Source organism: Trematomus bernacchii, unplaced genomic scaffold, assembly GCF_902827165.1.
Source record: "Trematomus bernacchii unplaced genomic scaffold, fTreBer1.1, whole genome shotgun sequence".
Lineage (NCBI taxonomy): Eukaryota > Metazoa > Chordata > Actinopteri > Perciformes > Nototheniidae > Trematomus > Trematomus bernacchii.
Window position 1 is genome coordinate 3,702,789 of NW_022987662.1, and position 27,053 is coordinate 3,729,841.

Here is a 27,053-nt window from a genome sequence, read left to right on the forward strand (position 1 = left end):
ATTATTATCAACTAGTATGACCCTTCATTAAAGGAGAGGTGTCATGCTTTTCCGGTTATTACCCGTCCCCTTGTGTGTTATGAAGGTTTTTATGCATGTAAACGGTCTGCAGAGTCAAAAACCCTCAAAGTACACCCTGTAGCGAGTAAAACTCTAACACAGAAAAGACCTCCCCAAAACGCCTCGTTGGAACTTTCTCATGTTCTTCCTGGGCATTGTGACGTGTGGATACCCAGTAGCCACGCCCAGAGCTATGACGCGATACGGTCATGCGGTACCCGGAACCAAATGGACCAATCCGTGGAGCCGTTACGTTACGTCAAGCCCCCGCTGATTGACGGACTTCCACACACACACACACACACACACACACACACACACACACACACACACACACACACACACACACACACACACACACACACACACACACACACACACACACACACACACACCACACACACACACACACACACACACACACACACACACACACACACACACACACACACACACACACACACACACACACACACACACACACACACACACACACACACACACACACACACACACACACACACACACACACACACACACACACACACACACACACACACACACACACACACACACACACACACACACACACAACACACACAACACACACACACACACACACACACACACACACACACACACACACACACACACACACACACACACACACACACACACACACACACTGCAGGCAGCTCTGCTGATTTCTCCTCCCTGGCTGCAGGCTGATAACAGACAGTTGGGATCGTGGCGAAATTCTCTCTGCAGACCCATTCTCACAGCGTTTATCAACCTTTTTCTTACTCAATATCAAGCCACACTTATTGTTTTTACTTTGGTTGTGAGTTTGTGTGTGCTCAGGATGAGTTTGGCTGTGTTTGGCTGTGTATCGCTATATATAAACAAGGAAACCACACCTCGATGGAGCTCAACGCGATTCACAATGTCCCGACCAATCAGAGCACACTGGGCTCACAGGGAGGGTGGGGGCTGGAGCTATTGGAGCTACAACGAGCCGTTTAGTGGAGAGAGTGAATACTGCTGAATACACACACTTTACAGAGATGCTGTATGCGAAACCAATGTGAGTTTGGAAAAATGCACTGTATAAATCTATTTTAGTATACCTCAACAATGGCATTATGATCAGTGGAAATGGCCATGACACCTCTCCTTTAAGCAAAGCTGTGCTTAAATTCCACTCTTCCAGACAAACAAAGCTTTCTATAATTAGTTTTTATTTATTTATTTGGAGGACTTAAAGGTAGGGTAGGTAAGTTTGAGAAACCGGCTCGAGATACACTTTTTGTTATATTCCATGGAATGCTCTTAACATCCCGATAGCAATGAATATCTGAAGTGCTTTGACAAAAAATCCATTAAAAAATGTCATCTGTGGAAGCCGTAATACTGTAAAAAGCACGACCAATCATTTTAGCCGATCCGGCTAAAATAACTGGATGGCCTACCTGCCTGTCAGCCTTCCATCTGTGCACAAACTTATCTCGTGCCCTCATTGGTCATGTGCGCGTTCATGTGTGTTGGAGGAGGGACTCTATCAGGAAGTGGCAGATTTTCTCCAGTTGTGTATTTTCAAATTCTAGCGATCTCGAGCCAGTTTCTCAAACTTACCTACCCTACCTTTAATACAGTTATCACATTATAAAGCTGAATTGCTGAGAGCGAAGAAAACAACACTTGAGATTTGTGCTCCACTCAGTAACTACCAGACAACAGAGAGCGGGGATATCTCTAATGTGCAAATTGGTCAAATAAAAACAAGAGGTGAAGCTGTAAGAGCTTTTGCCTGAGGAGAGGGGAAAGATCACCAAACAGATAGCTTCTAATTGCAACATAATATCAAAGCAACCACTTTTCCTTTTATCTAGCTGTGCTTTGTGGGAACCATCATTGCAAAACCAAAAGCGTTCATGCGCATAACGACAGCTTTGCAAGAAATAAACACATCAAAAATGCCAACCTTTACCTTTCTAAACATTAGGAGGATTTTACCCAACAAATACTTACTAAACTTTTTACAGCCACGGGATTAAAAGTCTTTATTCTAGGAATTGTAAACAAATTCAGTTTTTATTAAAAGCACACATCGCCAACACAAAAAGCCTTTACTTAAAGGGGACCTATCATGCAAAATGCACTTTTGTACGTCTTTTATACATGAATATGTGTCCCCGGTGTGTCAGGGAACTCACCAAGTGTCAGAAAACACAACCCTCTCTCTTTTCCTCCATACCCAAATCTCTAAAAACGGGGCTGATTATTATTTGAATTTTTCTGATGTCAGAAAAGGGGTGCTCCGCCTATATGGGCAACTCTCCACCTATCAGGGGAATGAGAGACCGCTCGAAAGCGCTGGAGACGCTGTAGTACATATGCCAGGCCTGTAAGTGGCGCTGTAGTCTGCCACAAAAGCAGAATCAGCCCTTGCAAAAACAGGGCTGGAAAAGAGCAAATAGAGCGAAATGAGGCATGGCTAAAATACATGATCTGTTTGGTATTTTGAAAAAAAAACTTCACAGACATGTTTTATATAGGTATGGCCCTACAATATTTGTTTCAAATATAGCATGATAGGTCCACTTTAAAGAGGCCCTATAATGCTTTTTGGGGTTTTCCCTTTGTTGTCGTGTGTTATATAGGTTTGTGTGCATGTACAGTAAATGGTCTGCAAAGGCTAAAATCACAAAGTTCCCTCCAAAGAGTGTTTCTCTCCCCCCTGAAGCTCAACGAATCCAGCCTTTGCATGGGAGACAAAGACAGAATTAATATCTGCATGAATATAAAAATGAAAATAAGGTTTCTGTAAAATCCATTAAACAAAAGTGATTGATTGCAGTAGTTGTACAATCCATACTTTGTATTATTGGATTACACCGCTTTACACTGAAAGGGTTTATCTGTTATTTTGTCCATATCATTCTGTATAGTAGTTACTTAATTTGGCTTCAGTACAATTCAAAATCAAGTTAACAGAAGCAATAGAGAAACTTGATAGACGGAATACTGCTGGAAAATTACTTTTTCATCCACGAGTGCACTCGGTTGCGAGATTCAAAAACTGGAGAGCAGTGAAATTCAGACTGTTCAAATAGCTGTCAAAATAAGTCAGTTTACCAGCATGGTTCATGATAAACCAGTTCTCCTCTCCACCCTGCCAACAGGTGTGGAGAGGAGAGATATTAAGACTCCTACACTTAGACACCTTTCAGACTTTTATCGCCGTTACATCTCAGCTCTCAGAAATAATGCATAGGAAGGGGAATATCAAGGAGAAGAACTATATTTGTTCATGGTATAATCTCTGGGAGCTGCAGCCTGTACAATTAACCTGCTAACAGCTCCTTTTCCATGAGGAGATGTGTTATCAAATGTGTTGTAAAATATGACAATCAACACACAACACAAATGATGTTCAAACTAAACCTCCACATAATCACTGGCTTTATTTGTAAAGTATAATAGTTCAGAGAGGCACGAGTATCATGCAAAAGTGTTCATACCAAATGTTTATTGTTTGATCAACCGAGTAAGCTGATCAGTGAGCTGGCAGACATGATAGGTAGTTTGAAATGAGGGACAGCAAACAGACAAAATCCTTGATCCTTCCTTCTGTCGGTTTGCTAAGACGAGCTGAAGAGAAACACAGGCTCAATTGTTGCCTTTATCCTCCAGAATAGTCACTGTGACAACACTGAGCACTCACTGCTGAAATAGCTTCTTTCTACTGCTTTGTTAACACTTTGCTCAGACATCTGTTTTGTCACTTCTGCTACCCGGAAAATTACATTACATTACATGTCACTTGTTAGACGCTTTTATCCAAAGCGACTTACATACTCAATACTGTGGACAATCCCCACAGGAGCAATTTGGGGTGAAGTGTCTTGCCCAGGGACACAACGACATGCTGACTGCAGTGGGGTTTGAACCCCCTGACCCGAACACCAACGCACAAGCCACTACAGCACACGCCTCCAAATTAAATAGGTTTTCAACAAAGAGCTGCACAGACCTAGAGCTGGAGGCCAATTAGCACAGTAGTGTCATTTTAAACCAACATTCACACATATGGACTCAAGCGTTAGAGAGACGTGACGGCGCATTTATTTCAAGAATCAAATGTCAGCGTGACACTGAGAATAGTTCAAGCTCATGCAAATGTTCTCCAACAAGTAGGAGCAACAAAGCCATCAATTTCCTTTCATCAAATGGAAGCAGAGCTGTTTTCTGCTCCAGATCAACAACGTAGAAGTACTTGAAAGCTAAATGGAGGAAAATCTAATTGGCATGGCATTTCCCATTCCAGATTATTGCATTTTAATTAGCCACTGCAACTTGATTCAAGTAAACAATGCGTAGAAACACATTGCATGGTAAATAACTGTGTTTTCCATTAGATTAGCAGATTTTCTTAGAGCCCAAAGAAGATGTCGTTGAAATATCTTTCGTCTGAAAAACAGTCCAAAACCCAAAGATAATTAATCTAAAAAACTGTGAACTGAGAAACTGAAAGTAGCAAATGTTTGTTCCCAATAACTGTTCTCCTAATCAACCATATGATTCATTAACTGACTGTGTTTTGCATCCTTTTGTTTTCTTGTTGATTAGTTATACTGGAGTGAGCTTATCTGGTGAGGCATGCTGTTGTGAGCTCAGTCATATTGTACAGAACATATCGTACAAAATAAATAGTATTTCTAGAAAACTGACGGCTTCATTACACACTTGTTATAAACCCAATTACACCTGGCTACCGGCTGCACTCTCACACAAATCCAAATGGTTGAATGAAACAACATAAACTGAGTACTAATGACTTACTGCAGTCCTGCTACTTTTAAGGTTAGGTATACAAGTCAATGTGCTCGGAATACAGAGGCTGATTATCGTTTAAAGTGGACCTATCATGCTATATTTGATTAATATAGTGTCGGACCATACCTATACAAGGCATATTTATACTTTTTTTTTTTCAAAATACCAAACAGATCATGCATTTTAGCCATGCCTCATTTTGCTCAATTTGCACTGTTTTTGCAAGGGCTGATTCTGTGAGAACAGCACCACCTACAGGCCTGGCATATGTACTACAGCGTCTCCAGCGCTTTCGAACGGCAATGGCCGTGGCTGTCTCCTCCTGATTGGTGGAGTTGGCCCAATAGCCGTAGCGCCACTGTCCTGACGTCAGGACAGTGTTCAAATCTGGATCAGTTTTTATCAGATCCGTTGCAGCCCCTTTTTTAGAGATTTGGGTACGGAGGAAAATAGAGAGGGTTGTGTTTTCTGACACTTGGTGAGTTCCCTGGAACACCGGGGACACATATTCATGTATAAAAGACGTACAAAAGTGCATTTTGCATGATAGGTCCCCTTTAACATATAAGGATAATTAAGCCTTACAATGAGTAGAAAGCACTTATGGCGCACAAACTGTGAGATACCGCTGATAAGGCTGATGGGATGGACACCTTTTGGGAAAACAGAGTCCGATGACAGACTTGAGATGAATGGCTTCCCCACTGACAGAGCTATGCATTTCTCATACCTGCTGTGACTCTCCACCATTATCACAAAGGGATTATATGTAATAAATATTATATGTAATAAATATGCCATAAATACCAGCTGGTTTAACTTGTATATAGACTCATACTGCACTATTCCACATCATAACTTTATTTCATTTTTATAACTATTATTATTTTTGTATTGCTCTTGCTCTTATTGTTATTATGTTATGTTATTATGTTGCATTGTTGGAGAAGCCTGTGACATAAGATTTTCAACTGCATAATTACTCTGTAGCTATGTCAGATTGACAATAAAGAACCTTGAACCTTGAACCTTGGTTCAAAGTTTGACATTTGACAAGCTGCCAAAACTTAATATGTGGGCAGAATGATAAACCAGCTGACAGGAGTCAACACTGAAAGCTGAATATTTGTGAGGGACGTACTAAAAAGGTAAGTGGTTTTTAAATGGTATAGTATAAGGCTGCAATTTATGTCTTTAATATCGATGTATCTGATGCATATCTTCTTAGAAAATTGATTTAATATTTGGTTTATTCAGATGTCAGAAATGCGTCATATAAATTGTCCATAGCCATCCCAATAATGACGATTTAATGTAACAAAAACAGCCGTATGATAACATAAATAAGGGTGAACAGAGGGTCATTATCACAGGATGTATATCAATATAAAGCTGCAATTTGGGTTGTTTCACATGGAGAGATTCCAATGGATTATTTTACTGCACAGAATAGCCACCTCTGACAGAAAACCATGACAAATAATGTTTTGTCCAATAATACACTTTTTCTAAAACTGAATTAAGAGAGATGGTGCATTTCTTCGAGGCGGCTGTCTCAATTGTTTTTGAGAAAAAGTATGATAAGATTATAATCGAGCAACGTGCTATTGTAGTAAAACTAAATGAAGTTGGATGGGGATGAGAGGAGAAGAAAACAGCTTCATAAAAAGTGCCTGTCTTTGATTAAATGCTCTGCTGTATTGTTCCTCCAGAAATAAATGCGGAGGTAGATGCCACTCCCTTCAAAATTATTATGCTATAATCTCAACAAGGGCTTTTGATTTCGGAGGAGGGGGGTTGAGAAGCTCGACATAAAACCCAATTATTTCCATCATACTCGAGTAGCACTTGAGCAGGCTGGCCAAGGAAAGTGGCAATCATAACCCTTAACACACACTTCGGTTGAAAGAGAGCTCCGATCGATAAGTGAGACCCTCCCCTCCCCCTCCAGTCATGACAGGAGCAAGCACAAAAACACACAAGCCTTGAGGTATAAAATCAGGGTCACCCAAAAGTCTCTTGGAAACTGCAAAAGGAAAAACGACAGAATGTGGGAGGTGAAGGAAAGGATGGTGAGTGGGCTAGATATAGCAGCACATTCTCAGGGTGGGAGCGGACACAATGAAAGCATTAAAAAGACATAACGACAGGGAAGAGTGGACAAAATAATAAAAGGGAACAGGAAACGCCTGCAGTTTAGGAAAATGATTCCCACAGACAGAAGAAAAATCCTCTTTGTGCAAAGGGGTGATATCTTTGGTCTCAGGAAAGGACAGAGAAGATCAAACAGCGAGTCACGACAGAGAAGATCTGACAACCAGTACAGACCCAACAGGGCTGCGCCGAGCACAAGTGCGTCCCCTGCTGTCTAATTGGCCAGTTAGCCATCAAGTATGTTCAGAGGGAGACCATTAGTGCTGTGTAACCCCCCCAGTGGTCCTCCTCTTCATCATAGTTTCTTCATCTCTCCCTGAAATACAGGGTACTTTCCTAACGACCAATGGGAACATATTCAATCTAATGTGCTCCTTTTATTCCCTCCCCGCCTGCTCTTTGCTCCGGTCCTCTGATGGGTGCTGCGAGCGTCAGATTTCATCCTCATCCCCGAGCTCCTTTCCCCAACCCAAGAGCACTTTAGCCTAATGAAGCAGAGGCGGGCCATTGTGTCGACTTCTCCAGTATAGTCCCGTGGCTTGACTGACAGCAGCTGAGCTCCAGGGGAGGTCTGAGATCAGATCCAGCAGCTTTGCACATCATTACTGGTGTGTCAATGCTGTCTAAAGGCCGGTAGATTTGTCATTCAGATAACGGGCAAAACATAAAGATCCTCACATACTATACTTTCCTTTTAGATTTGACGGAGTTCTCAATCAATCAATCAATCAATGTTTATTTATATAGCCCAATATCACAAATGTTACATTTGTCTCAGTGGACTTCACAGTTTGTACAGAATATCAGTATGACAATACGACACCCTCTGTCCTCTGGTGGTTTTTATAAAAGTGAAATGCTTAAATGGTTTCTGTGTCCTGCCGGATACAGTCGTTTGAAAGGCTGTGTCAATGTCTCACATGGGAGTAATATAATTGTAATGTCGGTGTAGTAACGGTGTAATATGGTTGTTATAGAAGTGTAATATCAATGTAAAGTCGGCGTAATATGGAAGTAATATTAGTGTTTTATGAGGGTAATTTGGGTGTAATTTGGGTGTAATATCAATGTAAAATCGGCGTAATATGGAAGTAATATTAGTGTTATATGAGGGTAATTTGGGTGCAATAATGGTGTACAAACAAAGTAACATGGGTGAAATAGAGATGTAATATGGGTTTGATAATGTATCAAATGTATACCCTAAATGGGCTATGTATATCAGGAGATTCAGAGTGTGTAAGCTGGAAAATAAAATGTTTTCATATCACATTAGATTGTTTTGTGAATCACTGCAGAAAATAAAAAAAAGTCTCATTCCCACTATTAGGGGGTCTCAGCGAATTTAGCCAAAAATCAACTCGAGTTAAGGACTGTCTGACCTTCGGTAGAAGACAGACGCGATGCTTCCCCACTAAAAAGTTCAGGGAAGCAGCTTTGCACCTAATCCCAGAGGAGACGGTTACGCAGAAAAAACAGCCATTTATGTCGCGTTTCCACTACACGGCCTCGCTCGGCCCCGCTCGGTATGGCTGGGCCTCGTTAGGACTGGCTCACTTTATGGCGCATTTCCATTACAGTTTAGGAACTGGGGCAGTATCTATAGTAACGCAGTGTAGGCGGAGCCGTGACGTGATCTTCAGAGGACCCCAGAAAAACAACACAGCCGTTAGCTGTTAGCACTCAGAGCTCACAGCTCCTCATATATGTTCAGAAACTAGACAAAAGTTAAACAAGTACAAACCACAGACTGCCTGTGTCATGGCGAATACAGTCGCTGCTTTATTTATGTCTGTATAGGCCGTTGTTGTGAGTGTGGACGGTCGGGGCATATACTGCGTTAGCTTAGCCAATCTCCATTTAGAAAACAAGCATTTTAAAAGGTTTTTCGCCTGCCGTCTGTCTGCAGACTTGACAAAGCATTAATTCATGGTTTTTACTAACCGGTATCAGTATGTTGTTACTTCGGCATCATTTTGAAACGTGTATTACAATTAAATCACGGTCAAATATGTCCATCTTGTTGTAGTTGTTGCCCCCTTGCCAGCGACGCTCTCTCTAGTTTAGCATACTCAGCCCGACTCAGCCCCGTTGCCTCTGGCCCTGGCCCCAAGATTTTATGAGGCCAGAAAAACTGTGAATTAGGACCCGCCGGCCGGTACTAGGCCAAGTGGAAACGCAACCAAAGACGGGCCGCTGACGTCACAGCCCTCTTAAACCGGGCTGCGGGCTGTAGTGGAAACGCGCCATAAGTCTTTATCCTTTTCTCGTGTAAAACTGCAACCCTTCTTATAAACAGTGAACCTCGCATTAAACAAAAACAAGTGCTTTTTTTTTGGTTTTACTTTCCCATCTGGTCTACTCTGATGGTAGATCCAAACTTTTATTCTCATGAGAAATAACAAAGCGAGACAAAAACGATATAAACACAAACATAAAATACTAAGCAAGCCATATCCAAACCCTAAACTAGCCTTAGAAAAACATTATGTGGAACATTTCACAGGAAAAAAACAAACAAATGTGACAAGAGGCAGGTCTAAACTAGCCATAGACCATACCCTGCAAATGAAAACTGACAAATAGCACACAAAGTCTCCTGAGCAGCAGGTGAGTATGTTCTTAAAGCTCAGCAGACACACTTAGAGCTTTTAGAACTTGTGTCCCAGCATTATCTTTGATTAGAAAAAGGCATTAAAGAACAGGTGTACTGGAAACATTAATTAGCATTATTACATGGCTTAGTTGAATACTCGATTCTGATTGGTCAATTCAGAACACGTGACACGTTGTTAATCCAGTAGTACAGACCGCTGTCAAGGACTTATTGACCGTTGTTAAGGACGCTCACATCTGCAGAAAGAAGTCCGGTCGATTTAACTGTATACAGTTTGGCTTTTCAAACTGTTTGCTTATCTTTAGTTTTCCGTTGTCTACCGTCTGAGAGCAACATGGAGGATTTTAATATTAATTTTTATATATTTGGAGAGCAGAGTAATTTGGATGAATGGTTAGTGGCTGATGAGTCCCCAGCGACGAAAAGAAAAAGACAAGAGGAACAAGAAAACACCGGAGAAGTAACGGGGCAGAAACCCTCCTTTTTACGCGGTCCAGACATAGACATCAAACGGCGACACATATTCAGTTGCCAGTTACTTTGGCATTAGGGCAGGGATATCTAGATCAGTGGTTCTCAACTGGTGGGTCGCGGACCCTTTTCGAGTGGGTCGCGGATGTGTGAGTGAAGAAAAAAAAGTTGAAAAAAAAGAATTGGAATTTTTTTTTTTTTTTTTGGGGGGGGGGAAAAGTCAAACTTTTATTTTGAAGGCCCGATTTTCTAACGCTGTGCATGCAGTCGGCGTTTGACTGGAAGTACCGGAGACCATAAACGGTTTTGAAAACTTCTGTCACGATCATCTTCTCAATAAAATATCTTTGCTGATGTTTTTTCGAGTCTTCTGGCCAATCAGAATCAAGATTGTTGCCGGAAGTCCCCACGGAGAATAACTTTGCGGTAGAACTCTTCTTTATACATCCATGGGTACAACTTCAGATAAAAATGAACACATAATGAAATATGACCCCCGGTTTGATGATTGACAGGTCACAGAACAATGGGAGCTATCTACCCTTACCACAATTTAAAGTAAGTCACACAGACTCTCTCCTCTTTGCTCTTCTCTCAGCAAGCTGTCAGAACTAAGTGAAAAACAAACAATGGCATAAAATATTATTAATATGTCGGGTAGTAATAGATTTATTTATTTTCTTCTCAGAGTGTACCAGAATGCGTAGTTTATGTTAGTATTTCTAAAAATCTCCTGGGGGAGAATCCCCCCCAGACCCCCCTTCTGGGGTTGGGTTTTCAGCATGTGTGCCTTTTTATATAGTTCAGCTTTGATTCCATCATCTCATTAAACCTTTTTTAAAAGCATACTTTAGTTCTGTGAAGGGATATAAGGGATATATGCACTGTACTTCACTTTTATTAATATTGTATGCTCAAAAGCGTATATATTACAGCACGATTTTTTGTTGAATAGATTTGAGTGGTTCAAAATGTTGGGTCGCGATGTATTGACCAAGTAAAAAGTGGGTCCCGAGGCCTGACCAGTTGAGAACCACTGATCTAGATACTTTCCAAGGTTTGACATAATGAATTGTGCTACTTTTAAAGCAAGTAACAATGTTTTCAAATCTGTAATCAAAAAGCTCCTCAAAAACGCTATCGAAGCAGTTCCTGCCGTTGCTACGTTAGTTCAAACGGTAACAACGGACTATTTTTTCTTAGCGGATGCATGTCATTTAAAATCAATAAAAACATGTTCTAAATCTGTAAAAGCATTTCAATTAATATTGGGAGTCATGTTGTGACTTTGTTGAGAATGTGGCCGTGTAATAAGCGGGATAATGTGCAGCGACTTGGTCATTATGCTGATCAAGATCCGCTTCGCATCAGGCTCCTGATCAGCCTGTCGGGTGTTCTTTTACCCATAATGACCGCCTCGCTGCACATTATCCCTTACGTAGTGCAGTTTACAAATTCCCTGGTACACACTTTTGTCTTTTGTGAGCTGAACTCTCTTCCATGTTCATTACTCATGCTATTTGGAGCAGCAATAAATAATAGTTGGTGCAGTCTGGTGTGCAAGGACCATACAAACAACATAACAGAGACTGGCAAACAGAAGAAATAATGCACCGAAAACAACCGGATAACCGTGTTAAACTCGCAAGATAATCTGGCATATGGAAGCAAACATTGGTTTATTGATTCCTCACTTTGAGATAAGATAAGACGGACCTTTATTAATCCCTGTGGGGAAATTCAGTAAATGACTAGGAGACAGGAGAGGAAATAAGGACTGTTTTTCCTCCACTCCAATTTCACTAATAAAGTCCAATTTGAGCAGTGTTGTTTGTTAAAGTCACAAAGACGTACTTGGCCCCTCTCCCACCTCTTCTTCTTCTTCCCTGGGGCTCAAAACCAATCGAGCCCTGACAGACGGCTCTACAACAAGTTGATTAAAATCCCAACTCGGCCTATGTTTCCTCTCTTTGCAAATCCACTGATGAGGCTGTCCTTTCCAAAGCCTGATAGGAGCCAGCCTTCTCTGCCGAAAGTGGAATACAAATAACTAAATTGCGTTTATTTTTGACTGATATTGCAATCAAGGCATGAAATTAAAAAGGAATGATCATTTTTAAACATTATTCACACTATAAATGTATGACAATTATCATGGTGTGATTTTTTTTAAGAGGACCTGTACCAAACAATGATTTTTTTACTACATTTGCAAAAGACGGTGTGTAGGTTGGGACTTCTCTGCAGCACAACAATACAGGGATTTGGAAATAACACTATAGCAGATGTATTTAAAGTTCATTTCATAGTGTGTTTCTTAATTTTTACATTATTTTGTAAAGGACAAGAATGAATTGCCTTGTGTTGAAACATGCTTCATGAATAAACTTGCCATGCCTTTGCAGGGAATCATCCACGTGGGGCTGTTGGCATTAGACGTCAAACAACATGCTATAGTATGAAATAGAAAAAAATAAATAGCTGATTTTAGAAGTAAATTTGACTTGCATAAGAATAGGAAACTTTCTTATCCTCACCAAAGCTGGAGGGATTTTAAATATGTAATACATAAGTGAAGACCTCTGGCAATTTGCAAAGAGAAAATATCTTCCGGACCACTTTGAAAAGAAACATTTCCTATAAAGAATCCCCTCCAGGTTATGAAAAATGGCCATTGGCTAGAAACAGGATAAGTAATTCTCTGCACACTCTCTTTGCAATGCATGACGAGAATGACAAATCACACTGCAGCACTTCGATCAGTAAATCTCCCTGAAAATGTACAAAAAACATCAAGTCATTAGTTGTATCTGATGCATTGCTGTCCGCCACATATTACAGCTCATTTTTCAGAATTCATACTTTCCCCATCATTAGAGAGATTTTAGGATTAATAGAGCCCAAGACATCAATCATCATATTTTATGATGACGGCTTATCCACTGCCCGCCGAAGAGCCTATGTCTGTGAGTCTCAGCTTTAACGCTGCTGTTTGAGTCCATCAATATGAGGTATGATCCAGATTAAATGAGGACACACAAACACACATGTGGGAGGCTCGTGGAACTTTAATCATTAAGAAATCTAATGGATTTGTGCCTTTAAAAAGGGGCCATTTTATGCTTTATGGGAGTTCCACTTAACTTGACTGTTATTTTGTATATATTGATTGTTGTGTTTTTTTATCTTAATGTGTGCATATGTGTAAATGTGTCTGTTGATTGTGTATATAGGATATACATATTGTATACATATCTGTATATTGTATAATTTTATATTCGGGATTGTTGGAAACATTTCGATCTCTCGGTCTGTAAACACAAACTGAGTAAGATTGACGTTAAAGTTGACTTTTTCCTGTAGTGTGATATATAGGTTTCAGTGCATGTAAATGGTCTGCAAAGGCTAAAATCCCAAAGTTCCTCCCACAAACAAAATCCGAAAATATAAGAAAGACCTATATATCAATATTCAAATTACTGTATATAGACTATTCTGCACAGTTTCTATCATATTCTGTTAATATTATATTTACTTGTACTATTGTATCTGTGTATTGTGTTGCACTGTTGGAGGACCTAAGACCTGAGATATATTTTTTCCGCCGAGGACAGCAAATGAATATGAGACGAGCAGCACATAGACTGTCCCTCACATTTTTCAACCCAGCGTATCCAGCGCATCAATATAAGCTTTCCCCATGTGAGAGCTCAACTTTATTACCTGCAGCCCGGAGTTGAGCTGTGCATATCCACCAAACAAAGCTGAATCCATCCTTTCTGCAACTTCATATTGCCTCTGTGAGACATTCTGTACAGTCTGTGCATTTTCCAAGAAAAACAATAATAAAGAAGGCACAATACTGCGGTCTGTTAAAAAGAAGAAAGAAGCGACAGGAGACAGGAACCATGCTGACAAACAGAAATCAAGATTTGATCGAATCTTTTTAAGAAGCCCAAATGAATAGAAACTCCAGGTTTCTGTACAGGTGTCAAAAAGCTTTTGCAGATATTCTTTAAAGCCAAGTTAGAAATCGTATTGTTGAGAAGATAGGATGCAGCTCCAGAAAAGTACATTATGGTCCAAAAATCATTGCTATGAAAACAATTGTTAGGCTTTTATATAAGGCTGCTGAAATCAATGTATATTACATTCATATATTTAAGCTCACGGCCTGAAGTGAGCTATTGCTTTTATAAAACGGTTACCAAGTATGGCAATATGAAAGAAAAATACACACTCTAATTTAAATAGTTTTTATTAGTAAATGATGTTCAAAATAAAATAGTCCCTCCGTTGCCTTCTGCACAAAACATAGTGCGAGGTGGTTGCTATGCAACAACACTAACAGCTAGCGAACATATTAGACAGAGAGCGTTGATCGATTATTTGGCTATTTATTTACATTAATTTGTATGTTGCCGTTTATTGTGCACCCACTGAAAAACTGTCCAGCATCAGTAGCATGGCTTACGTGGTTACTTGTATAGGTTGAGGTAGTAGCTAGAGATGTCCCGATCCGATCACGTGATCGGGGATCGGAGCCGATCACGTGATTTTCAAAAGATCGGAAACGGGAGAAAAAAATCGGGGATCGGGAATTTTTTTTTTTTTTTTTTTTCATAAAATATTTTTATTTTATTTAATGTTACAAAACAAAAATGACCATGTTCACATCTTAAAGTCATCCTGAGACCTTAGTTTTGGTTTAAAATTACACAACATCATGTATGTGTTGCTTCTTTTGGGCTTGTTTTCATAGACCTGGTTGCTTATTTCTCTCAAATCTGGCAACGGAGTGGGCGCAGTGTCTAATAGTAGCAGTAAGCTAACAAGAGGCTACGTTCAGCTGGTGACTCGGGAGTCGGGACAGAGAAAATGTCAGGAGTTTGGAAGTATTATAAAATTGAAAGCGAAGGCAGTGTAACAGCCAGATGCAATGTTTGCAAGGCGGAGGTTCCGCGTGGTGGAAAGAACAGAGCTACGTTCAACACGACCAATCTAATACAAACACCAACAACAACACGACGAGTACACAGCGGCCACTCAGGTAACGGCACTGAAACAACCGACACTTTCAGACTTTTAAAAGGAAAGAGAAACTGCCCCAGAACAGTGAAAAGGCCAAAAAAATAACAGCCAAGATAGCTGAATTCATCGCGTGGGATGACCAGCCGTTATCTGTTACCTTTTTTTTCTCTTAATGCATTGCATAAAGATCGGATCGGGAAAAATCGGTATCGGCAGATTGTCAAAATCAAATGATCGGAATCGGATCGGGAGCAAAATAAGGTGATCGGGACATCCCTAGTAGTAGCCTACTAGGCTGTTGCTTGGCGTGGCAAGAATATTGCTCCACTTTCTCCGGTCCCCGAGAGAGCTTTCGCACCTGTGGCCACTAACGGTCATCATTTCTCTGTTTTGTTTCAAGACCCGCATCAGAAAGCTTTTGAATGGTGGTACTTTTCCAGCTGGTCTACCTGCTCTTCACGTAGCTCTGCATGTCGTCGTTTAGGTGCTTTTTTTTCTGGAGATAGGCACTGCTCAATCCACTCCTCCATAGTAAGGCCACCCCGGAGGTCGAAGTTAACCTTAAATGTTTCCATCTTAAGCTTTGTTAGTTAGTTAGTTTCGTAACGGACGTAATGTAACAGTTGTAATGGTTGTAGCTTTTCTCAGAGGGATACATGACTTGTGAAAAATAACTACAATTCTACCCGTGATATACGCTCATTATATCACGGCTAAGAACCAATCAGATTGCTTGATTTGACTTGTCCGTTTTATAAATAACATTAACCAAGTGATTAAATCATATCGAAAACATTTCTGAAAATATGTTTTTAAAAGTAATATCATATGAAGATTTTGTTTTTTTACATTTTGCACTTCAGGTACAATTCAATAAGGAACATACCAAGTACATAGTATTTGCCTAGAATGTAATTCATACACGAGTATAAACAAATAGGCTTTATAACATGGTTATTTAATATAGGCTACTTAATGATTGACTGCCAGAAAGCATGCTGTATTGTGATTTACAGTACATCGTAATCAAAATATGAAATACAACTATTTTTTAAAAAGAAGATATTGCCCAGGCCTACTGTTATACTTCACTGTTGTTTATATGGTTTAATGAACTTTCAACAACAGCCCATCTTTTAGTTTCCAGTTTAACATGGGGTCCCAATTATCTGGAGTTCTGCGACTGTGAGGAAGGGCTGCATATATTAGGGCAGCAACAACATTACGTATGATAATGAGTGTTTCAAGTTTTCAAGGCTAAGCAGGAGAAGGTTATGAAATTAAGTTCCAAGACCCTCTCATCTGCAAATTAACACAATGTGCAGAGATTGAATTAAACTTATAAATGAGTCTGAATTACACTCTCCAAATTAGACTGGAGCATAATATGTTCTAGTGAGACTAAAGTCTAAATTATTCTGGGGGGTTGTCCTAGTTGTGTAACAGATTGGTTACAAGAGACGTTTAAAAGAAGCTCTAGAGAGACAAAAATCCATGGTCTTTCATTTCCAAACACTATGTAAAACCAATGTTAGCTTCGAAAAGCAATTCAGGACTACTTAAAGCAGGGGTGTCAAACTCAAATACACAGTGGGCCAAAAATAAAAACAATGGGTACTAGTCGAGGGCCGGACTGGTTCAATGTTTATTGAAGAACTTATTGAAATGAACTTATTGCACATATTAAACCTGGAACTAACACAGCTTAAATCGAGGTTGGACTACTGCAACGCTCTGTACGTGGGTATGGACCAGGCGTCAATTAAACGCCTGCAGCTAGTCCAGAACGCAGCTGCACGTCTACTCACTGGCCACAAAAAGCGTGACCACATCACCCCAATTCTGGCCTCACTACACTGGCTTCCAGTTCGGTTCAGAATTGATTTTAAACTCCTTTTATTTGTTTTTAAAGCACTAAATGGGCTGGCTCCGGCCTATATAGCTGAACTCCTCCAGCGCTACACCCCAACAAGAGCTTTAAGGTCTGCTGACCAGCTGTTGCTGATAGTGCCCAAAACCAGGCTCAAAACCAGAGGGCACCGAGCCTTCGCAGCAGCTGGCCCGAGGCTCTGGAACACTCTGCCCCTCCATGTGAGGTCGGCCCAGACCCTAGGGGTTTTTAAATCTACTCTTAAGACACACTTCTTCTCCCTGGCCTTTTAGTCAGAGACTCCTGACTTTTCCCTGTGTTTTTTTTAAATATCTGTTGTAATTTATTGTCTTTTATTGTGATTATAGAAATGTGTTTTTATGTGATTGTAGTTATTACATGTACAGCACTTTGGCCCGACCAAAAATGGCTTTTAAATGTGCTTTATAAATAAACCTTGATTTGATTTGATTTAAATGATTGCCTATAAAAACAACATTAAACATTAAATAATCAGTTGCATTCATTTCTTATGGCTCTATCTGCAGCTTTTCTGGAGTCATTTCTTATGATTACATTTTTCCACAGGCCAACAACAGCTTCAAAAAAACTATTTCCCTCAAAGAAAAAACCAAACATGCCCTGTTGTCTCAAGAAACAAAGTGCAGAAGGAAACATCCATTGAAACTCAGTGTGCTGCTCTGTGATGCACACTAAGCCAGATACTTGGCATCTCATCTTGGGTGCAAGTTCATCAATGTTTGGGCTCAGGCTCTGAGCTGAGGAAATCCTCAGGATTGAGTGAAGGTGTGCGTGCAATATACCGGCGGGCCAGATCTAATAGTAATTAGAAATGATCCTGCAGGCCGAAATGTAATTCCCCCCGGGCCTTGAGTTTGACACGTGTGACTTAAAGGATAAGGCTGTCAACAAATGTCATTAAAAAGACGAAAAACCAACAATGTTTTAGTCTCAAAAAACGTTGTGACTTCTTTACCCTGTCTGTGGCGCGCCGATTCTTAGGACATACATTTTTTAAAACAGCAAAGAAAACTTGATGGCGGTTAATAAATAATAATGGCAGACTCATTTATTATTGAAGTATACTGTATAAGAGCAAAGAATATTATTAAAAAAGAAAATCATAAAACCAAGATGAAAGTCGTAAATGAAAGATCTGAGTCACCATTTTGCTTAGAAAAAAACTCACAAAGTTACGAGAGACATCTTTTTCTAGCAAGTTTACGACTTTAATCTCATGAATTAAGATTGTTTATTGTAGATTGTACTTATTAATATATATTTAGCGCTCCAGAGAGTGTTTGAAATTAACTACTGTAGCCAAATGTCTCTAAATGAAGGAACATGTTCCCCGGAGCACCAGCGTGACTCACTGATGTTTTTTTAATAGATCTTGGAGACAACAGAGGATTATTGCACAGATTCAGGTTCTAGCTTCACTGGCAGCCATTTCTTCAGGTTGATAGAATTTATTCATAAAGCCCAAAATTACAAATCAATCACAGAGGAATTTCAGTCCAACACAAAACAACTCAATACTTGGAAACATTGTACATTCACTGCTAATTCTGGTATCTCTTGGGATTTCTTCATAACACATATGATAGTTTTTTGTGTCTCTACTGTGATACGTTTCCACGCTTTAATGTTCAAACAGGTCTTTATTTTTCTCATACGGCCTGTGTTGCAGCACCTCTTTTCACCCTCTGTCTGAAACCAGTGTGGAAGAGAAACTCCCTCTCGGGGGAACTTTGGGATTGACGCCTTGGAGACCATTTACATGCACCAAAACCTGTTTAACACAAAACAGGAAAGGTATAACCCCAAAAAGCATATTGGGGTTCATTCATTTTATTTATTTTTAGATGGCAGTTTGATATTTTAAGGCACACATTTGGGGTATTAATAGATTTTCCTAAATAAATTATCCTGCATAGCAACTACTGATTATTAAAGGGGACCTATCATGCAAAATGCACTTTTGTACGTCTTTTATACATGAATATGTGTCCCCAGTGTGTCAGGGAACTCACCAAGTGTCAGAAAACACAACCCTCTCTCTTTTCCTCCATACCCAAATCTCTAAAAACGGGGCTGCAACGGAGCTGATTTGAAATTGTTCTGACGTCAGAAACAGGGAGCTTCGCCTATATGGGCAACTCTCCACCTATCAGGGGAATGGGGGGTTGGGCCACGGCCATTGCCGCTCGAAAGCGCTGGAGACGCTGTAGTACATATGCCAGGCCTGTAAGTGGCGCTGTAGTCTACCACAAAAGCAGCGAAGAAGACTTCTCACAGAATCAGCCCTTGCAAAAACAGGGCTGGAAAAGAGCAAATAGAGCGAAATGAGGCATGGCTAAAATGCATGATCTGTTTGGTATTTTGAAAAAAAAACTTCACAGACATGTTTTATATAGGTATGGCCCTACAATATATTATTCAAATATAGCATGATAGGTCCACTTTAAATGAAAAGAACTAACTGTAAAATGAAATTGTTAGACTGCATATCGTACTTCACTTGGTTCGTTTTTTAGGGTATTTTTGATGCATTTGTGATTACATTTGACCTTACTAGAGGAGAGAAGGTGTTCCTGTATTGGCCAATCTTATTTTGATGATAGGAAATATGATTGTATTCCTCATGTGATAAGGTAAGTCTCTAATAATACATTTATCTTGATATTTTGAGGAGATAGTGTATCATTTTCTCAGCATATCCTGCAGCTGAGTGATGACTCATACCTCGGATTCTGCCTCTCTCTGTATCTCAGGACTGAAGAAAAAGGCGTCACTACTCAGCGAGACTCTTCAAGTATCCGGAGGTAATTGGGGGTGAAGGACAAGAGCTCCAGGCAGAGGAGGAAGAGACCACCATCACTCTGAACCACCATACACAATGAAGAGCAAAACTTTCCAACTTCACTTTCAAGCACAAAACTTTCTAACAACTCTTTCAAGCACCATCATCTGCAGCAGGGACGTGCACAGACACGAAAAAGGGCACTTCCCATAATCATTTATAAAAAAATGTTTTAAAACAAAAAGTGAAATATAGTTGCACATCTCTGACTTACTGACCAATTTATTTGCATACCCTCACGCAATTGTTTAATACTCAGCAGAATTCTACAAAATAATCAACTAACACAGAGACAATGGTCTTCTTTAGTATTCACTATGCACAAGAGCAGACAACAAACTAGTAAAAGTAATAGTTATTAAATTAGCAGCCAACAATCAAAATGATGAAGTTACTGTTTGAGGACATTACAGGCAAAAATATCGTTTTTTCATGTACTTGTTATTTTGGTCTATTTTGCTTCCATGTTTTCTTTCACTCTAATGGAAAGAAAACTTCCAAGAAACATATAAATGGTGTTCGTTTTACTACCATGTCTGAATTCATTTATATATTTAAAGCTAATCTGCATTTAAACATAACATTTCAGGGGAAAATACTGACTTGACGTAAGTAACTATCTGGGGAAGTTGTGAGGTGATATGTTTTTTTGTTTTATCCTTTTCACCTGCAATGCCTTGGTAACTGCATGCAAATTAGCGCATTTTAATTAAGCCTAGTTAATGCCTAATTTGCATATCAAAGTGGCGATTGTGATGATGTTATTAGATACACATTTTACTGTATTCACTTTAAGTGTCTCCCCTTAAGTACAGTACATTAGCCTGTATGCCCATGATAAATTGTCTTAGCTAAACCTTGAGCTAACTTATCCATTAGCTAGTAGCATACCTTAGTTAACTATATTTGTTATTGTCTTTTAGCTGTAAACTCGAGGCACTGGCAGTTTAGTAATTTGTTTATCACCACTCACTTTCAAACAAGCCAAGAAAAGCCGGCATAACATGGGACAGTAAAGTGGGAGGTGCTGCTACCTGTCTGTCTGAAGTGACTGCCGATGACTGTCCGCACCGCTGTGCAGGAGACGTGGAGGGAGGGAGGGAGGGTAGAGAGAGCATCGGAACTTCACAGTCTAATCTCCCGACCTGATGTTTTAATTTTGTATTCAATCAATATATTTTTGGAAAGGCAAACTGTGCGCAAACAGCAGTAGATATATATATTCATTTATAAAAATGAAAAAAAGGGCACTTTCTCTGGAGGAAGAAAAAGGGCAGGGGCTCAAGCCCACTTTGATGTCTATGTGTGCACGTGCCTGATCTGCAGCATCTTGGTGAGTGGCCAAATCTGCACTCTGCAAGGTCTCACTCTTGCAGGAAATATAAGCAACCGATATGTACAAATCGGAAATTGACTGCAGTGATTGAATATTCACCAGCAGCGGAACATTTTCACCAGCGGGAGAAACAGCACACGAGTGGAATACTAACAACGTTTACCCCCTCAACACTGGCTTTTGGCAAAAGAGCATTAAAACAAGAGAAAACAACAAATTGGACCCGAAATGTGACAAGAAAGAAAATACTCCTTTTTTGCATTTCTCATTCTATGTTGGCACCCCCATGCTTAGTCATTTTACAATTCAACTGCCCACATCTTCACCGTTTACTGAGCAGCATGAGTATAAAGGTAAAGTGATTACAATCTAATGAGAAACAGAAGTCGTGTTAGCTTTCTCTCAGTCTGAAATGTTAATCAACACCCCTGATACATACAACTGTTGAAGACAACATCCCTGTATATGTATTGTTAGTCAAAAGAAGGCTAGAGAAGCTAATCAGAGGCACAGAGAGGGATGCTTGTATTGATATATGTAGATGAGTCAATTATTGTAGAGAGAGTCATGAAGGATAGACATACCGTGTGCCGTCAGCCTTCCAGCTGACTTTGTATGGTTTCTGTTCCATGAAACGAAGGTTTGTCCTGTCCATGGACACAGGCTGAGCCCCAGGGAAACCAGATCTGAAACAACAGTGAACACACACTTCTTATATTTGTATTACTTCCTTCATCCCTACAGCCCTTACATCTCATATATGGTTTGAGAGAAACACTAACGAAGACTGAATCGCTCCTCTCTCGACTAAAGATGATTGGTGGGCTTCCCAATAAACATTCAATGAAATCAAACATTACACGTGACGTGATACATTAAAGGTCCCATGTCATGGCCATTTCTACTGATCATAATTCCATTGTTGAGGTCTACTAAAATAGATTTATATTGTGACATTTTCCAAACTCACATTGGTTTCTCATACAGAATCTCTGTATAGTATGTGTATTCACTCTGTCCTAAACGCCTTGTTGGAGCTCCTGCCCCCCCGCCTCCCCTATGAGCCCACTGTGCTCTGATGTGTGTTTATGTGTTACAACGGCGTTTGTTAGCAACCAGAAAATGACACCAGTAATGACAAACAGATGAGAATGCTGCGTGGGGTCTGGGTGCCGTGTTCAATCTTTTCTCAGCTGCAGCTCCGCGGATTTCTCAGCCTGAGACGGCGGGACGCGGCGAGGCTGCGTGTGTGTGTGTGTGTGTGTGTGTGTGCTCAGGCTGAGTTCCGCAGTGTCTCGCTGTCTCGCCGACCCCACACCAGTAAGCCAGCTCACACTGTCCGCGCCTCGCAGCAGCGAGCCTCGCAACGTCCCGCCGAGTGTGTGTGTGTCCATTTGGACCAATTAGTCCATGGGGTCGTCGTTACGTCACTTGGTTCCCGGAAGAAAAAAATGAAAAAGAGAAATCTCCAACGAGGCGTTCTGGGGCAGCATAGACAGGTCTTTTCTGTGTTTCACTCGCTACAGGGTGTACTTTGAGGGTTTGTGACTCTGCAAGACCGTTTACATGCATAAAAAGCTACAGTACACACAAGTGGACGGGTAATAACCGGAAAAGCATGACATGGGCCCTTACATTAAGTTATATATGTGGTCTTTTTATGATAAAGTATGTATGAAGCCTTAGAGATTTAGTTTAATCGTAGCATTTATAGCGGGGGCCTACAGGTGTGATGCTGACTCTTTAGCAGCTAATAATCAAAACAGCAGGTGGGAAAGACGCAGTGAATTATTTGAATTTCATCTTTTCTCTTCAGTGTTGGCAGGGACTCTGTAGTACCGGTTTTGCTCGTATTAAGCCAAAACAGGCCGTGTAAAAAATGTTTTATTGTTCGTATATCATTATGACGCTGCCAGGACATTCGCCTTTTTGTTTGGGGAGTCGTCAGGTCAGCATTAGCTGCATGCGCCATGATGGGTGCCAATTTCAAATGGACAAAAACATCCAGACAAACTTTCAGGGTTTCTTAGTGCGCTAAAAAGGGCTTAGATAGATAGATAGATAGATAGATAGTACTTTATTGATCCCAAATTGGGAAATAGTTTTTGTTACAGCAGGAGTCAATGCACATAGCAATGGCACTTTTCTAGTTACTTTTAGGTTCTTTATTTCTTTAAAAAGCCTATGTTTTACCTTATCTGGCTGTTTTTTTAATACATACAGAGCTAGAAAAACAACCTCTTCAAAAGTCAATGTGAGAGGTATTTTTATGCTCATGCTTGCTTCAAGTATAACAGAAACTTTGGGGAAAGAAGGCAGTGGAAACAGCAGTGTTGTCTGACGCATCAGTATAGCTGACTTTCTGCAATTTCTTTAAAAAAAAATAAAAAGCTACAGCAGCAAATTTCACCAGAAAGATCTATTCTCGACTGCCGCCTGTCAAAGTGTCAACATCGTTTTTCTTTTTTTAAAAGGCGCTTACAACAAATGAGTCACTCTGAACAACACAGTACAGTACACCCACATGTATTAGTACACACAGAGCGGCTGAAAGGAGGGCAGAGGGAGATTCTCACCTTTCCCACTCGGCCATCCTCTGACACATTCTTTGGGTGTCTCCGAGTTTGGGTTGTGCGGTGATCTGAGAGACGCCTTTCACCGTGATGCCTTCAAGGAATACTGCACCCTGGGAGGATGTAGAATGAGAAAGTTAAACTTGGATTGAATTAAAAGAGACACTCATACCCTCCTACACGTACAGGGAAAAAACATTTGATATCCCCGAGATATTTCACAAACAGCTGCTCCATCGCTTTTTGAAACCCTGTGTGCAGAGTTCTTGCACTTATTTTATGAATTCACCTTTAAAACCTTGTTCCTCTGATTCATCTCCCAGGGAACCTCACTATCTCTGCACCCCCTCACTTCCCCTATAGCCCTTACATCTCATATGTGGTTTGAGAGATACACTAACGACGTCTGTATCACTCCTATCTCGACTAAAGATGATTCACCTCAATTTCTAATGCCAACCCTTCACCCTTCTCTTCCTCATTGTGCAAATAAGTCTTCTAACTGGCATAATATGATAATACATGGCTATGAGATCAGTAGCACATGTGGTATGATAATATAGGTCACCTGAAGAGCCATTAGAGCATATGTTTTTTGCATGAACAGCTGCAGTGAGAAGAGAAAGCCCCTTCGTCCTGATTCACCTTTTGATCTCAAAGGAGTTTTTACCTTCAGTATTCAAGAGATGTGAAAATGTAATTGAACAAAATGCACATGAGAATCACAAAATCCAATGAAAAATTAGTGTGGCTGGACGACATGGCGGAAAACATCATCATGAGAATATTAAAGATTGTTTTGTGGTAGTGATACATATCATGTTGGGGAAATTAATCAAAAGTCACTAATAAAACTGTATATACATCGGAGTGACAATCAAAGCAAATAACCTCTCTCCTTATGTTAAAGGGGACCTATCATGCTATATTATTCAAATATAGCATGATCGGTCCCCTTTAAGCTTCGCATGAAAGAAATCTACACTCCAACCTGGATAATTTCGCAGAAGTTAAACAATTCGCCATAATAAGTTAATAATGCAAAAAACTGACACAAATGTACTGGTTACTGCCTCTGAAAGTGACGATTTGTTGCTTTCTTGTGCCGTATAAGAGAGTAAGTAGACGATCCTGTGGTGTTGGACTATTGTTTGGATACATACAGGGTATATGCAGGAATCCTGAAGTCAAATGTAATACATTTTAAGACCTTTTTTAAGACCCTTTTCATACATTTTAAGACCTCATCGCCACTTCGAGTTCTAACCGGTTACACACTTTACCTCACATTTACTAAATACTAGGGCTGTGCGATTATGGCAAAAATCATAATCACGATTATTTGGGTCAATAATTGATATCACGATTATTAAATACGATTATTCATTGACTTTGAAAACATCCATTTATTGAACTTTAAAACAAATACAAATAATAATTTGAACAGTATCTTTTTAACTGTTGATTACCCTGAACGCATAATTCAACTGAAAAACCAATACTAAAATAAATAAAATAAATGATACATTTATATTTACATTTAAATAAATAATATCAAAATAATAAATACCAATAAACAAGATCAACAAATATTTTGGAGCGCACTTCAACAAGCTTCTAAACATATGTAAATATGATAAATACAAATAAATTAGACTAAAATAAATTAGATCAAATATGTCACAACCAAGCAAAGCAAAATAATCGTTTTCTTCGATTATGTTGTTTTCGTAATTGTGGCAGGCCAAAATCGTAATTGCAATTAAAATACGATTAATTGCACAGCCCTACTATATACAGTATTGATTGTCCTTCCTCCTTATCTTCCAACCATTTGGACGCAGACTTGCATTTCCCCATAACGATGTTGTTTAACAACCGGTGTAAACGGACCTTCGCGCGCTATCAAGCAGTGAGCGTGCGATGTCCTGTTCAGATGACGTCAAACCCAACGGGATGCCATAAATAAACTACACAGAATCACACTACACACCTACGCAATGATTACATTCAGGCACACTGTAGAATACAACCTCTTTGGACAATTTATATACTTATTGAAAACAAGCTACAAAATGTAATACCTTGGAAAATGTCGTTTAATACTTTTTAATAGCCTTCATTTTCGCTAAATTGATTTATCAACTTTTAATGCTTTTTAAGACCCCGCGGACACCCTGACATAGGAACACTTGGTCTGAGATGTTGTGATGCGCATTTTATTTTCTATATATAACATAGGAGCTTTTTCCACTGAGAAGAAATGCCTCCCTAAAGACACTGCATGAGGCCTATGTCCTGCAGAGAGGGGAAACCCAATTTTCCACTTAGCAGTCCTTTTCCCGGAAGTCTTACCAGCTTGATCTTTTCTTTCTTTCGTTTGCCAGCCGATGACCCCGAGGAGCTGGGGCCCGAATCCTGGCCCACAGACTTTCCATCGTCGTCCACGTCCTCGTCGTCATCGTCGTCGAAGCACCACTCTGGGAGCGCGGGGGCAGGGGGTGAGTCCTCCTCGTCTCCATAACGACGGAAAAGCTCTTTGAGGTACTCTCCCTTGTAGATCCCGGGGGCCCGGGCCTGCGTGAACGCCGCCACGGCTGCCTCCACGCTGATAAGAGGCAACAACACAGACAGGGCATCTTTAAAGAAGCAGATTATATTTTATTCTTTTCAAATGTTGTTTCTTTTTCTGTATTTCTCATTTGATCTGGTTATCATAACTGGAGGTAGAAGTTGGTGGAAAAAATGAATCAGCATATATTCTGATACTTGATTAATCAGTTAATAAGTAATTCTTCAAGCATTAATTCAAAACATTTGATGATTTTAGCGTCTCAGATGTGAGAGTGCTGCTTTTCTGTCTTACATTGAAGTTAATTAAATAGTGGCTGCAGTTGAGGACCATTTGTATTATACGTCAGCCTGAGCATGATCTAGTTTAGTGTTTAAAACAGTAGCAAAACAAATAGGCACCCCTTCACAATCTCCTAAAGCCCAAGGTTGGTTTATTGAATATCTTGTTAGCGTCAGACAACAGTCCATAATTCAAAGATAGACAAACAAACAGTAAAAGTAGCTACTCCTCAGATTGGATATACAAATAGTGGGAAGTTTGTCATCTTATCTTGAAAGCAAAAACTAATTATCACAATGATTAATTCTTCCATTGATTGCTTCAGCTTTTAATGGCTTGGTTTAGGGTCTTTGACAGTGTCGTATAA

General features: G+C 40.0%; 1 protein-coding gene across 1 annotated transcript in view; it reads right to left on the reverse strand.

Annotated features, from left to right (window-relative positions):
* rngtt (RNA guanylyltransferase and 5'-phosphatase) overlaps positions 1-27,053 on the reverse strand; it is a 106,624-nt gene that overhangs the window by 71,593 nt on the left and 7,978 nt on the right. Inside the window, exons 6-8 of the mRNA XM_034135644.1 lie at positions 26,188-26,440; positions 23,836-23,945; positions 21,844-21,945 (exon numbers count right to left, since the gene is read on the reverse strand). Coding sequence (XP_033991535.1) covers positions 21,844-21,945; positions 23,836-23,945; positions 26,188-26,440 — 465 coding nt within the window. The remainder of the gene's footprint in view (positions 1-21,843; positions 21,946-23,835; positions 23,946-26,187; positions 26,441-27,053) is intronic.